General features: G+C 39.2%; 1 protein-coding gene across 1 annotated transcript in view; it reads right to left on the reverse strand.

Moving 5' to 3' along the window:
* Window positions 1–750: 750 nt before the first annotated feature.
* The window catches only part of MET (MET proto-oncogene, receptor tyrosine kinase), a 116,236-nt gene continuing 102,965 nt past the window's right edge, over window positions 751–14,021 (reverse strand). The window contains exons 18-21 of the mRNA XM_082692447.1: window positions 13,680–13,789; window positions 12,334–12,499; window positions 3,056–3,192; window positions 751–2,947 (exon numbers count right to left, since the gene is read on the reverse strand). Coding sequence (XP_082548573.1) covers window positions 2,737–2,947; window positions 3,056–3,192; window positions 12,334–12,499; window positions 13,680–13,789 — 624 coding nt within the window. The 3' untranslated portion in view covers window positions 751–2,736. The remainder of the gene's footprint in view (window positions 2,948–3,055; window positions 3,193–12,333; window positions 12,500–13,679; window positions 13,790–14,021) is intronic.

A 14,021-nucleotide genomic window follows, 5' to 3' on the forward strand; every position in this document is an offset into this window, starting at 1 on the left:
GACCGAAGTATCATATCTGAATTCCTTTACCATTCCAAGAATACTCACAGAGATAACCTGGAGGTATGTTCTCTAGTAGCTGGGGGCTCCTGAATGTTGTCAACCTATGTAGATAAAAGAGTAGTTTTAAGGGGCTAAGAAGGCCTCTTTCCTTCAACACCCAACTAGATACCTCTCAGCCGGCTACGGGGTTTTTTTTTTTTTTTTAAAGGAGAATCTTTTTTTTTTTAAATTTTATTTATTTATTTGACAGACATCACAAGTAGGCAGAGAGGCAGGCAGAGAGAGAAGAGGAAGCAGGCTCCCTGCTGAGCAGAGAGCCCAATGCAGGGCTCGATCCCAGGACCCCAGGACGATCCCAGGACCCCGGGACCACGACCTGAGCTGAAAGCAGAGGCTTTAACCCACTGAGCCACCCAGGCGCCTCCAGCTATGGCTTTTTAGCTTCATTGTTATACCTCTGGTCCAAGGCTGTAGCTTGCTGAAGAGCATCACGCTAATAGGAGTGCTCAAGCACTTGCTGAAAGACAGAGAAATTGGGTGATTTGGCAACTTGCGGCAGACCATTCTTAGAAAGACAGATCTTCCGGAGATTCAAGGATGCAGATTCCTTTAGCTGCCCAGGAATTTACTAAGGTTCTCATATATAGATGATCTTGATGCCGCCAGATGAAATCAATCTTAGACTTCCTCTGTCATTATGTAAATGGAATAGATAATCAAGCATGACTAGCAATAACCAACTCTCAGTAACAAGATGATACATTATTTTAATTGTATGATTTATCAAAACAACAACTATTAACATACAAAGTACCATTCAGCTCGACTGCAGGTAAAGGCAGTGACAAGTATCTAATGCTTAGAAGAACCACTTACTCTCACAATCTGTCCAGATGCATTAACCTAAGGACATGTTTATAAATAGCAAACATGATTTTCACATTGCATCTTTCTCAAGCATATGTACAGGTGTGTCGTCTTGTTGATGGGTTGTTTCCACAAGCTCTCTCTGTTTTTGATGCATCACTCTCTGGATATTAGTAGAGGTATTTGTTTCTGCAGAGTTTTTTGTTACCCACCATTTGCAATATTTGTGCATCAGTATCACACTTTACTCTTCTGAAACAATATTTAAATTGGATATATCTCAACCGTACAATTCCTTGTGTCTTCTGGTAAAATCCACCTCTGTCAAGGAGTATGGGTTGTAATCGCTCTCTTGCAACATCAGCCCAGCTCTACTATTGGGCTTCAGTGTAACACACCCTCTTTAGAGCCTGCTGCTTTAACCCTTGGCTTCAAGTCCTGGTGATGTAATGAGGGTGGGGTGTACTGGCAATCAGCACATTTCCTTATCACTATTTACAGCCATTGAGAACTATGCTTTTAGTAATCCAAGCCTGACATACCTTTTCTGAAATGTTCACAGTGGAGTATATTTGTGACCTAACAAATGTTTTCTTATATCATTAAAAATAAAAATTTTTATAAAAATATAATACTTTAAAAGTCTACATTGACAAAAACAGAGTATCCTGTGCCACATGCACTATACAGTAGTAAGCACAAAATCCCACAGAACAAAACATTACAAAAGTCCTGCCCAGAATAACTGTTCATCCGGGTGAAATGGCCAGAACTCTCAGTTGCTTTTATTTCCCCATAAAATATGTTTTGCTTCACACAAAGCATGTCCTAATGAAAAACTGGACTCCCCAAAAGTTTTATTATCTCCAGTTGTTTGTGAGGTGGGGAGCTGCCACCTGAGAAAGAGGCTAATATTTCCAGTTCATTGACCCTTTCTCTGCCCTGCATGAGCCATGATAGGAAACAATGAACCTTTTAGTTAGATGTATTCTGCTTTAACAACATGCTGAGTTACCTTTAAAAACACCTATTGCAAATCACTTGTTTTCTTTTCAGAGTCGTCATAAAAAAAAAAATAGACAAACGATCTAAGTGTCCACAATCATCAGAACAGTATCATTCTCAGTTGATTTCTAAATGACAACTAAGTTTTTCATTGTGACTAAGCTATTTTATGAGAACCTTCTTAATGTCATCTATATACAATACATAAATGTCCCTATTAATTTATAAACATCTTTCATATCCTGCCATTTTGAAATGTTCACTGTGTTGTCTTTGGATATTTCTCCATTAAAAGGAATGTGATACAAAAATTTAAAAGGGAATGTTTGCCTAATGGGCAAATGACAACATCAGTAATAAAAAATACTAGTGACCATACAACTCATGAAAGTTCTTTGAAATACTTAAATTGCAAATGAATGGCTTGGTACTGGGGCCACATCTGTCCCGGACTTTACCATTTCTTCTGAATTTTCTGTGACCAAGAAGTCCTCAAAATTCATCGCCTCTGTTCCTCATATGGAATCATGTAGGATCCTGATTTTTAAAAATTTCGACCTGGAATTCAGGTTTTGGCCTGAAAGCACAGGAGCATCATCACAGCTGTGGGGTTTCTGTTGGTCACTGGCCCATGGTACAAAGCTTCTGGCTCTGATGCTCTGTCAGCTGAGAAATTTGCTAGAGTCCAGTCATTTTAAATAGCAATATAAAGTCCTATAATAGTGCAATCTTGGCAAAAGCAAAAATATCTGGTGCCCTTTCAATGGCCAGGCAGTGAAAAATAAAATTGAACAAATGTAGACTATTGTTTGGCAAGTTCTGTGATGCTTCTCAGAAGGGGGCTTGTGAGGTATCCATCTGTCATGTGTCCCCCTCGCCATCAATGATATCTTGTGATGACAACAGGGAAGGGTATGGAGCAACACATTTGACATTCACATAGGTAGCGTTCACATGGACGTAGTGCTCCCCAATGAAAGTAGAGAATATTGCTGATATCCTGGAGACCAGTTCAGAAAAAGATGGGCGCAGCTCAGCTTTAGGATGCCAGCACTTGAGCATCACTTCATATCTATTTCAAAAAGGAAGAAATGCTATGAGAGACATTGTAAAGGCAAGTGTTTTGGTAAAAGTCAAGAACATAGGAATGACAGAAGATTATTTTGAAATTCCTACTTACAAGGGATCTGGGCAGTACTCAGGTTGTAGGAGCCTTCTGCCTTGCAACAAGTAAACTGTTATGTCAAAGGTATTGACATCAGGATAAGGTGGTGCTCCTCTTGTCATCAGTTCCCAGAGGAGCACGCCAAAGGACCACTAGTCAAACAATGGAAGGGAGAATCCAGGTGAGGACTGTGACCGTATGAACGTGAAAGGTGATTAGTAAGTCTTGATAGCTTACTAAATTTGCCTTAGTATATTAGATTAGTAAGTCTTGATAACTTACTAAACTTGCCTTGATAACTTACTAAATTTGCCTTAGTATATTCAATACTATTGGTTGTTGGTGCAAAAATTTCCTTAAAGGCAATTAGTAAGCTGTACATTTTATGATTACACCAGAATTAGATAAGGTTTAGATTATAAATAAATGAAAAGTTTTTAAAAAGAATATCTGAAGTCCACATGATGACTAAGATTTCATCTGTAGTTAGTACAGTACAGTTTCTAAGTTCTTAAAGGGTCAAAGCATTACCATGTTTCTATCCTTCTCCTTGCCAACGGTTTCACTACAAATTTACATTACTCATAAAAGAAGAAGATGAAGAAAGCTTTCCAAGATTTAAATTTGTTAAGCTTCTGAATGAATGTGAATACTCTTTTAAGAAATGTGACCATAAACAAAAAACCCAAGAAACAAAAAAGAGATGTAACCACATCTAACTGTTGATGTTAAAAGGCAAACTCTAAGTCAGTGTAAGTAGAAATCCATATTAAAAATCAGAAGTGATAAAACTGCTAGGCAAGAAGGTTCTCTATAAAACTCATTTCAATAAAATAAATGTAATTTAAAAATGTTAAAATAGAAGATTGATATAAAACAGCTGTATTAGTACTTGGTAGGAATATTGTAGGGAGACAGAGAGGTTACGTGACGTGTTAGAAATTCCCCCAATAAATGTGAATTCATACCGGTATAAACATTTAAGAGTTCCTAACTCTTGGGTCTTACTTGGTCTACTAAACTACACTAAGTATGCAATTTCTTGATTTAGAGCTACTCAGAATACACTAGGTCATGCATATTATCTCCTCCTGGACATGTGCCAAGGTGAGATGACACAAAGAGAGTACTTCGGCATGTGTCGGTCACCCCTGGCCAAAGACCCTGGAAATCAGCTCTTCCTTAGCAACATGTCTAGGTCACTCACAGACTAAGAACCATATGGGGGTTGAAATGAGGCCCTGAGATAAAGGAGGTTTGGAGGGAAAGGAGAACACAGACCAGATAGGCAGATCAGGAAAATCGAACATTGAAAGGCAAGTGCAGCTTCTAGCATTCAGCCAGGAGAATAAAGCATGTCTATCTGAACAATACCACAGTCTGAAAGAAACTAGGTAGATATTGTAGTTGCTGATACAAATCTCCATTAATGGTGATTTTGTTTGCCCAAGTGCAAGAACTCTTTAAGGCCACTGACTACCTTGATTTAAATAGAGAAAATACTCTTTCCCAGGTGGGAACTAGATAACTTTGCTGTCCCCTGAAGTCTCTCAAAATCTGAGTTTCCAAAGACTGAAAATCTTTATGAGTCACTTCTGACAACTTCACTGTGTTAACCTTTAAGTTCCAGAATTTGCATTAAAATTTAAATCAGTTTAACAGGTATCTACTGATAGTTGGTGCACAGGTAGGTTACTGTCCAAGTTACTAGATGGGCCTAAGGTTGATTTAACAGGGTTAAATCACTGTCACATATAACCAACTGTCATATAGAACAGTAAGACAGAATACCTAACACAGAGCAATAATAGAAAAGAGGTACAAATGCTGTGAAAAGTTAGAGATAATAGTGGGGTCCTGAGAAAGGCTTCAGAAAAAAGGCAACAATAAAGCAGATTTGGAAGAATGGGGAGCATTTGTTTTCCAAGTACACAGAATGTGAGGACAGGAAGAGTGTTCTGGATGGAGCGAATGGGCCCAGTGATGAGAGAACAATAGGTCACTCTGCTTGATGTGTGGAGGGGAGGTACACCAGGGATGGAGAAGGTTGAAACGGACCCTGTTGTGGGGGTTTCTGAATGCTGAAAGTGGGTTAAGATGAAATGGATGAGGCGTGCAGTTGAGCTCCCTGACCTACCTGTAAATACTACACTTTAGAAAAATAGGAGAAGCCCATTCACATTAGAAGATTGCTGGAGGGAGTGTTCTGAACAAGAATAGGTGAGGGGTGCTACTGCATCTTGGCAACATGGAGTCCAATGAAACTAAACTACCAAATTAGGGTATATAAGCCAGGAACAGCCGTCATGTCCTTTAAGAAAAGATTATTTTATTTAATCCTTATAACAAGACTGTAATGTATTTGGTTTTGTAGATGCTTTAAGGATGAGGAAACCAAAGTTTTGAGAGGCTGATTACTTGTCTGTGATTAGTTCTCCTAACCTATAGCCTAGGATGTAGGTGGGTCTAGTGGCAAATTCACAAAAACGGGGGCAGAGCTGGGTAAATTTCTGAGGAATTACAGGATTGGGCACTGTCTGGGAATGAGAGGAGGGTTGGAAGAGTCAGGGGATAGGAGTGGTGAAAGAGAGAGGCAGCTTGCAGGGAAAGCACAGTACTGCCTACAATAGCTTGGGACTGACAAGGTAGTGAAGGAAGAGAATGAAGCTGACCTAGAAGAGAGAGAGGCTGGGAGTGAGGAAGGGAGAGAAAGAAGGAGAAACAAAGAAGGGGAAAGTGAGAAGGGGAGGAAGAAAGAGAGGGAGAGGTAAGTGCACTGTGCATTAGGAATGATGGAAAGAAGTCAGTTTTAGTTTCTAGACAGGAGAGCTCTGCCATTCATGTTTACTGTGTGGATGGACCAGCCCTTCTGAATATCTGAGCAGTAGCAGTGGGCTTGTCTGAAGAATCTCTGCTTAACTTTATCAAAGGTGAAGATGGAATAAGTTATTAGACATGAGAAACAAAGTCATAAAAAGTGATAGAAAGTGACACAGCTGAGTGTGCAAGGAATGGAGACAGCCAGCTTTGAGGACTAAAGATTGGGTAAACTGAGATAGAACACATTTTGTAAAAAACCCACAACTGATTAAAAAATGGATAAATTCATAAAATTTTATCAACTGATAAACTGATAACATTTTCAATAAAATTTAAAACTTCTGCTCTTTGAAAGATACCAGTAAAAAAAATGAAAAGGCAAGGCACAGACTAGAAAAATATATTTGCAAAAACATGTATCTGATAACAAGTGCGTGTAATCCAAAATATATAAGGAACTCTTAACAACTCGATAATAAAGAAATAAACTGGGAAAAAAATCAAATACTTAAAAAAAATGGGGAAAGGACTTGAGCACACACTTCACTAAAGGAGACATAAGGATGGTAAATTAGCACAAGAAAAGATGCGTAATGTTATTAGTCATTTGGGAAATATGAATTGAAAAGAAAATGAGACACCACTACAGCCTACTAGAATGGCTAAAACTCCCAAACTGACAATGCCAAGTGCAGATGAGGATGCTGAACAACTACAACTCTTACATATTACTGTTAGGAATATAAAATGATATAGGTACTGTGGCAAACAGTAGACAGTTTCTTATAAAGTTAAATACACACTTATCTTACAACCCGGTAATCCTACTTTACCTGAAAGAAATAAACCTTCACACACAAAACCTTTAAGCAAATGTTTAGCAATAGTAACTATGTATAAGAACTGCTTTAAACTGGAAAGAATGCAAATGTCTTTCAAACTGGTGAAGGGATAAACAAAATGTGGAATATCTGTACAATGGAATACCACTCAGAAGTAAAAAGGAACGACTTACTCTGTTGTGAAAAACGGTATGGAGATTCCTCAAAAAATTAAAAATAGAAATGACTGAAAAAAACACTACCATATGATCCAGCAATCCTACTTCTGGGTACATATTCAAAGGAAATGAAATCAGCATCTTGAGATATTTTCACACGCATGTTCATAGCTACATTATTTACCATAGCCCAGAGATGGAGGCAACCCTAATGCCTATCAACAGATGAATAAAGAATATGTGGTATATACATATAATCTAATATTCTTTAGCTTAAAAAAAATCCTGTCAGATGCTACATCAGTGGATCTTGAGAACATTATGCTAAATGAAATAAACAAGTCTCAAAAAAACAATTACCACATGACTCCACTTGTATGAGGTATCTAAAGTAGTCAAGCTCTTAGAAACACATAGGCTGTCAGGAGGGGGGAAAGGGGAGTTATTCAATGGGTACAGAGTTTCAGTTTTGCAAGATGAAGAAGTTGTACAGATCCGTTGTACAACAACATGTATCTAGTTAACACTACAGCACCATACACTTAAAAATAGTTAAGATGGTCAATTTCCTCTTCTGTGTTCTTTGACACAATTAAAAAAAAAGGGAGAACATCTAGACACACTGATACTACTGATACAACATGGATAACTCACATGCATTATGCTAAGTGAAAGGAGACAGACTCAAAGGCTATCTACTATATGACTCCATTTATAGGACACCTAGGAAAGGTAAAACTGTAGAGACACGAAACAGACCAGTGCTTTCTAGGCCCTAGGGATAGGCTAGGGGTTGACTACAAAGGGCACTGATAGAACAGTTCTATATCTTGGCTGTGGTGGTGATGTTCACACAACTGTAGGCATTCTTCAGAACTTGATGGACCATACATTAAAAAGTAGAGTTGGTATATTGCATAATGAGGATGCCATTAATAGAAATAAAGAAGTGAAGAACTGATAGTTGGCAGGAAAGAACTGGACTTTGAACATGGTAACTTTGTGATGCTGATGAAAACAACCCAGGAAGAGAGATTCAAAGGCAATTATAGAATGGTTGAAATGTTGAGGGAGGTTGATACATAAAGACCTCTCTCCACCCAAGGAAATTCCCGAGTGACAGTTGCATGTAGGATGTGAGAGAAAGAAGAGAAACCATCAAATCTGAAGAAAACATAACCCAGAAGCAAAAGGGAAACCAGATGGTACAGTGTCTCAGAAACCAGAGGAGGAGAACATTTTGGGAAGGAAGAGTTTGACACTGTTAAGTGCTGACATGGGGTGAAAGAGCTTGCTGATTGAACAACCGAGGAGTCAATACTGACGCTGATGGCTGCACTCTGTACAAGAATGGGTATGAGAAACTGCGGAGGGACACTTCTACCTGGTTTGAATGGGCTTCAAGAGAATTTCAGATTTTAGCTGAACTCCATTTGGACATTTGTGAGAAAGTGGACCTTTCCATAAGCAGGCAAGTTTTTGCTTATAGGAAGCTCTCTACGTACAAGCTTATCACATGCTTTTGAAAATGTTCCATGTCAACATTCAAAAGATTGTGCTATCTTGGAAATTAAAGCTAATACAAATTTGTCCATGCAGTCAATAACCATTTGCCAAAGCAGCACTGCACGTGGATTACTCTTGTTCCCCCTTTATGTAGTAGAATACAACATCTTTCAATGAGAGGGAAAGAGACATAGCACTTTGTATCTATAGAAGCCTCCATAAATTTCCAGTCAGGTATCAGAGTGACAGTTGCTGTCTGAGAAGTGCTGGCCTCTGTGTTGTGTGTACGTGTGTGGAGGTAGTAATGTGTGTGTGGGCTTGTCTAAAAGCTCAGAATAGCAACTCTTGCCTTAAACATTTAAGATTTCATCAGATTCTTTTTTTTTGTTTTGTCTTAAAAGTTTTGCTGAGATGTTATTTATGTATTATAAAACTTGCCATTTTTTAGTGTGGGTCAATGATGTGTAGTGTACTTATTTGTGTGGCAATTGTCACAATTCGGTTTTTAAAAAATATTTTTAAAAAGATTTTTATTTATTTATTTATTTGATGGAGACATAGAGAACAAGCAGGGGTAGCAGCAGGCAGAGAGAGAAGCAGGCTTCCCGCTGAGCAGGGAGTCCGATGCGAGACTTGATCTAGGACCCTGGGATCATGACCTGAGCTGAAGGCAGCTGCTTAACTGACAGAACCACCCAGGCACCCTAAAAGATTTATTTATTTTAGAGAGAGAGAGAGAGAGAGAGAAAGAACTTCAAGCAGGTTCCCCACTGAGCATGGAGTCTGAGGCCAGGCTGGATCTCATGACCCTGAGATCATTACCTGAGCCAAAAATCAAGAGTTGGCTGCTTACCCGACTGAGTCACCAAGACAGCCCCACGATTCAGTTTTTAGATGAATTCCAATATCCCAGAAAGTTCCCCATGCGTGTTTTTAGTCAATCTTTGCTCTTGCCCTCAGACCCAGGCAACCCTTGATCTATATTTTTTGTCTGTCTAGATTTGCCTCTTTCTAGAAATTTCATATAAATTGAATCATTCAATATACAATCTTTTGAGTCTGTCTTCTTTTGCTGGACCTAATAGCTTTGAGGTTTATCCATGTTGTAGCAGGCATTAGTTCCCTTATAGTGCTGAATGGTATTATTCCATTGTGTGGAAATGACATGTTTTACTTATCCATTCACCAGCTGATGGACATTAGGATGGCTCCTTTTTTTTTTCTTATTATGAATACTACTATTATGAACATTCATGTTCAAGTCTTTGTGTGGGCACATGTTTCCATGTGCTTATTGCTAGCTATTCATATATCTCTTTGATAAAAGATCTATTCAAATCTTTTGTCTATTTAAAAAATTTGAGTTATTTTGTCTTATTGAGTTGTAAGGGTCGGTCTGGTTCTTAATGGCAGACAAACAGTCTGGATGGAACGTATACTCTTTGAGGACAGGTTAATTCTCCCTACCTTATACCTTCACCTGCCACCATCACTAACATGTTCTGAGCCTACCTCTTTAGCACTCATTTCTTTGATCTCTTTCAGAATCTTTCAGGATCAAAATCCCAGGTGTTACACTCTAGCATGTACTATTACATTCTCTCATTAATCGTAGCCACTCCGAAGTCCCATCCCTCCACCAGGTCCTGCAACACATTTATTGAAAACAACTCCCAGTCACTCAACTTAGTTTTTAATGTCTTCCCCACTTCCTCAGGAACTGAAACTCTGCTTTCACTCGAAGACCACAGTGTCTTTGAAACCTGCTGACTCACTGGGAGGAGGGTAGATGACTTCTTGCTTCCCAATGCCACACTCAGATCTCTGTCCCCTGTCACCTCTTAACAGCTGCCAGCCCTTTCTCTTCTGAAGTCTATGCTCTCCATTATTATTATTTTTTGCCTACCTTGTTTGCTGATGTTGCCAGTTTACATTTTTTCCCTTTTCAATTCTTATCTTCAAGGACTGAAAATTCATATTTCTCTACCTCTATACATCACAGTCCTCTTGACTTACTACGAGCAAATAGAGTAAGAATACTCTCTATCCCATTCAACACCTAGGCTCCTCAACCCACTCTAGAACTCCAAATCATTCAAATCACTCAGTTTTCAAGGCTGTTTTTGTGTACTAAGTAGCACTGGATCCTGATGAGAATACCCCATTTCTTTCTGAAACTTTCTCTTCCTCTGGCTCTCATGACAGCCTCTTCTAGATCCCCTACCTCTCTGCTTTTCTCCTTCATTTCCTATGCATAGGTTCTCCTGAATAATTGTTTTTGGCCGCTAAAAAGTCTAGTTCTACCCGTGACCTCTGCTATGGAATGAACTGTGGACCCTCTACCCCCATTCATATATTGAAACTCTAATTCTCAGAGTGAGTGATGGTATTAGGAGGTGGGGACTCTGGGAGATAATTAATTTAGATGAAGGTGGAACCCTCCAGATGGCATTGGTGCCCTCATGAGAGGAGATACTGGAAGCTTACTCTTGCTCTTTCTCCTGCATGAGGACACAGTGCAAGCCAGGAAGCGGGCTTTCGCCAGAACCCGACCATGCTGGCACCATGATCTCACACTTGTAGCCTCCAGAACTGTGAGAAATAAATGTCTATTGTTTAAGCCACCCAGTCTGTGGTATTTTGTTATGGCAGCCCGAGTTGAATAACATAACTAATTAGGCTGTACAAGCTGCAGAGCCACATTTCCAAATGCCTAATGGACATTTCTGCTTGGATATCTCACTCCCAAGTCAGACTCAGTAAGTTCAAGCCTCAACTGGTATTTTCCCCCCTCATCCAGCTTTTACTCCTTTGTTATTGCATTAGCATATAACTTTGCTAATTTTTGACTTTTATCAATTTCTTGCTATGTATTGTTGTTATTACCTCTGAGATGCTTTTCCTTCCATCTCTTTTCTGTTCTACATTTTCTGTATTATTTCAAGTTCTTTCTGAAATTTCATCTGCCTGCATCTACTCCTCTCAGAACACCTTACAGAATAAAGAAAGACTACAGTATTGTCTGATTACACTTTAATGTTTCCACATGGCCAGAGAAGAAATTCCAGACTCCCTAGTTCGCTTTCCAAGAACCATGATCTAGTATGAATATATTTTTCCCAGTTTATCCTTAGAACTTCCCCCTGTGCCTTCTATTTTTGTCAAATCATCCACTGCTTAATGTTTCCTTAGAACTTTAAAAATGCATATACTTTCCTGCCCCTTGGCCTCCCCTGGATTAGTAACCATTTCACTGCTCATTCTGTCCTCCTTTAAGGCCTATACCAAGCACCACCTCCTCTATGAGCTGGAAGGGAAGTAAGGAATCTGGCTGCCCACCAGAATCTCTCCCACCCTCAGGTCTCAGTGCATGCCTTTTGAAGCTTGTTCTATGTGAGGATGATCTTTGTAGATAAAAAAGGGCATGTTTCTAGATCTCTCTTTTTTTTAAAAGTAGACTGCCCGCCCAACATGAGGCCTGAACTTAGCACCTGACCCTGAGCCAGCCAGGCACCAAGAAGGGCACATTTCTAGCTGGGTGCAGGAATAATGCCCTCACTGCTAGGCTTGTCTCAGGTATGGCTTTCAGAGTTCTCGAGGTGCATTTTAGCTGCTTTTGAGCGATGAGTGGCTGCACTAACCCCAAGTCTACTTTGTGTGACAGTTATTGACGGACATGCCTTCTCTTCCCTGCCGAGTCAAAGTTCCTGGACTACAGACTTCAGGCCTGGTTCAGCTCTGGGCTTCCTAAGGACCTAGCATGGTGTGCTGCTAGACAAATGTTTTTTGATAAACGAATGGATTTATGAAAACAGACTATGGGTTAGACAATCAAGGTGATTTATACTTATGAAGAAATTGAAACAAAAGTTTTCCTTTTGTGAAAAAATAAAATAGCCATAAAACTACTAAGAATGTTGGGTATGATAGTAAAAGAGGAGAAGGCCAGGGATGATCAGTACATTACCACATCTGACTTGGTGGTAAACTTCTGAGTTTGCAGACTTTCTAAAGCCATCCACTTCACGGGCAGCTTGGCACCTGTTTTGTTGTGTACACTATAGTATTCTTTATCATACATGTCTCTGGCAAGACCAAAATCAGCAACCTTGACAGTGAATTTTTCATCCAGCCTATAGAAAGAACAAAAATTATTACTGGTGGCTGAAACAGGATAATTTACAGTGATGCTGAATATCTACAGGTCAGAACAATAGCTTCATATCTGAAATCCATAACTTTTGCAGAGTCATTAACACTAAATTACAACAGAATTCTTGAATGAAAATGCTCACCATTTTTATTACATATTCAACAGGTCAAGGAAAGAGATCAATGAATAATGTGGTATAAGAAAATCCCTTTTGCTTTAATGGTGGTAAAGTTGGTCCTCCCCCTCCTAGTTTTCCTTGTTGCTAAATCAAGTATGCTAACTGACTCCCCCTAGCAATTGCAGATCTCTGCTTGTTATTTTACTAGTAATACTCAGCTTCTATGGGGGAGATATGACAGAGGACTTTTACTCTACTTTTTCTTTCTCAGATGGGCTAGGTTATTACATAAAACTCATATATCCCACCACTGTGTAACAGAGAAATAGGATACGTAGTAAATCCTCTAACAAAAACAGCAAGGCTCAACAAAAACCAATTTCCGCTATCTGAGGCTATGTATCCTTTGTTTAAGCTGGCTTTTATGTAGTTATATTGACCAAAACCAAGGTAGGAAATTAATAGCACAGCTCTCTCATTCACACATACCATAAGTCATGAATCAGTGCTATGTGAGGAAAGCACTGAATCCATTACAAACTGTTGATTGTTGAGTTATACAGCCCAGGCAGCCAGACACAAATAAAGCTCTTTGTATATTCATTCCCAAATACCATTTTTGGTATGGCTTCTGCAGGCTGACTTCAAATCCAGTCTTAGGAAGTTGCAATATGTTGGTATTTGTGTTACCAGCCCTCTCCTTTTCACTGTAAAATGCTGAAGATCAAATTCTCCCTCCCAAACACTAATGCAGTGTGAAACCACAACATTGGGGGCTACTGGTGGGAAGGGAAAAGAAAAGCAAAAGCACAGAACAGCTGTTTAAGACCCCCTCTGGAGAACTCCTTTTAAATTCTCCATTTGATAAAGCCTGAAAGCCCCGCCTACCTCCCCAGTGCTTACATATCAGATTTAAAACTATAACGGATATAAAGGACTTTTGCATAAGAACTGAAAACATCCTAACTAGTCTTCAACAGTGGAAAACAGATTCCTCTTTGTCACTTAATTTGGACCGTGGGCCAGAGATTCTTATACTTACATACAGTTTCTTGCAGCCAAGTCTCTGTGGACAAACTTTTTGCTTGCAAGATATTTCATGCCTTTGGCTACTTGAAGACCAAAGCCAATAAGATCTTTTACAGTTGGGTTCTGCAATCAAAGGGAATAGAAAACACATTTAGCCAAGTATCTGATGATCTAGCTATGATCTCAGAATTCTGAAATGTTTATAAAAATTATTTTGTTTCAACAGTAACTTGTGCCTTGTTGAGGGCAGCAATCGTTTATTAGATATTTATTATTTGCAAAGCACCAGGCTAGATGCTTTTGTGAATTTTGGCTAATCCTTATACACTTCTGTAGGATGGATTCCATTTTTCAG

This window comes from Mustela nivalis (genome assembly GCF_964662115.1).
Source record: "Mustela nivalis genome assembly, chromosome: 12".
NCBI lineage: Eukaryota > Metazoa > Chordata > Mammalia > Carnivora > Mustelidae > Mustela > Mustela nivalis.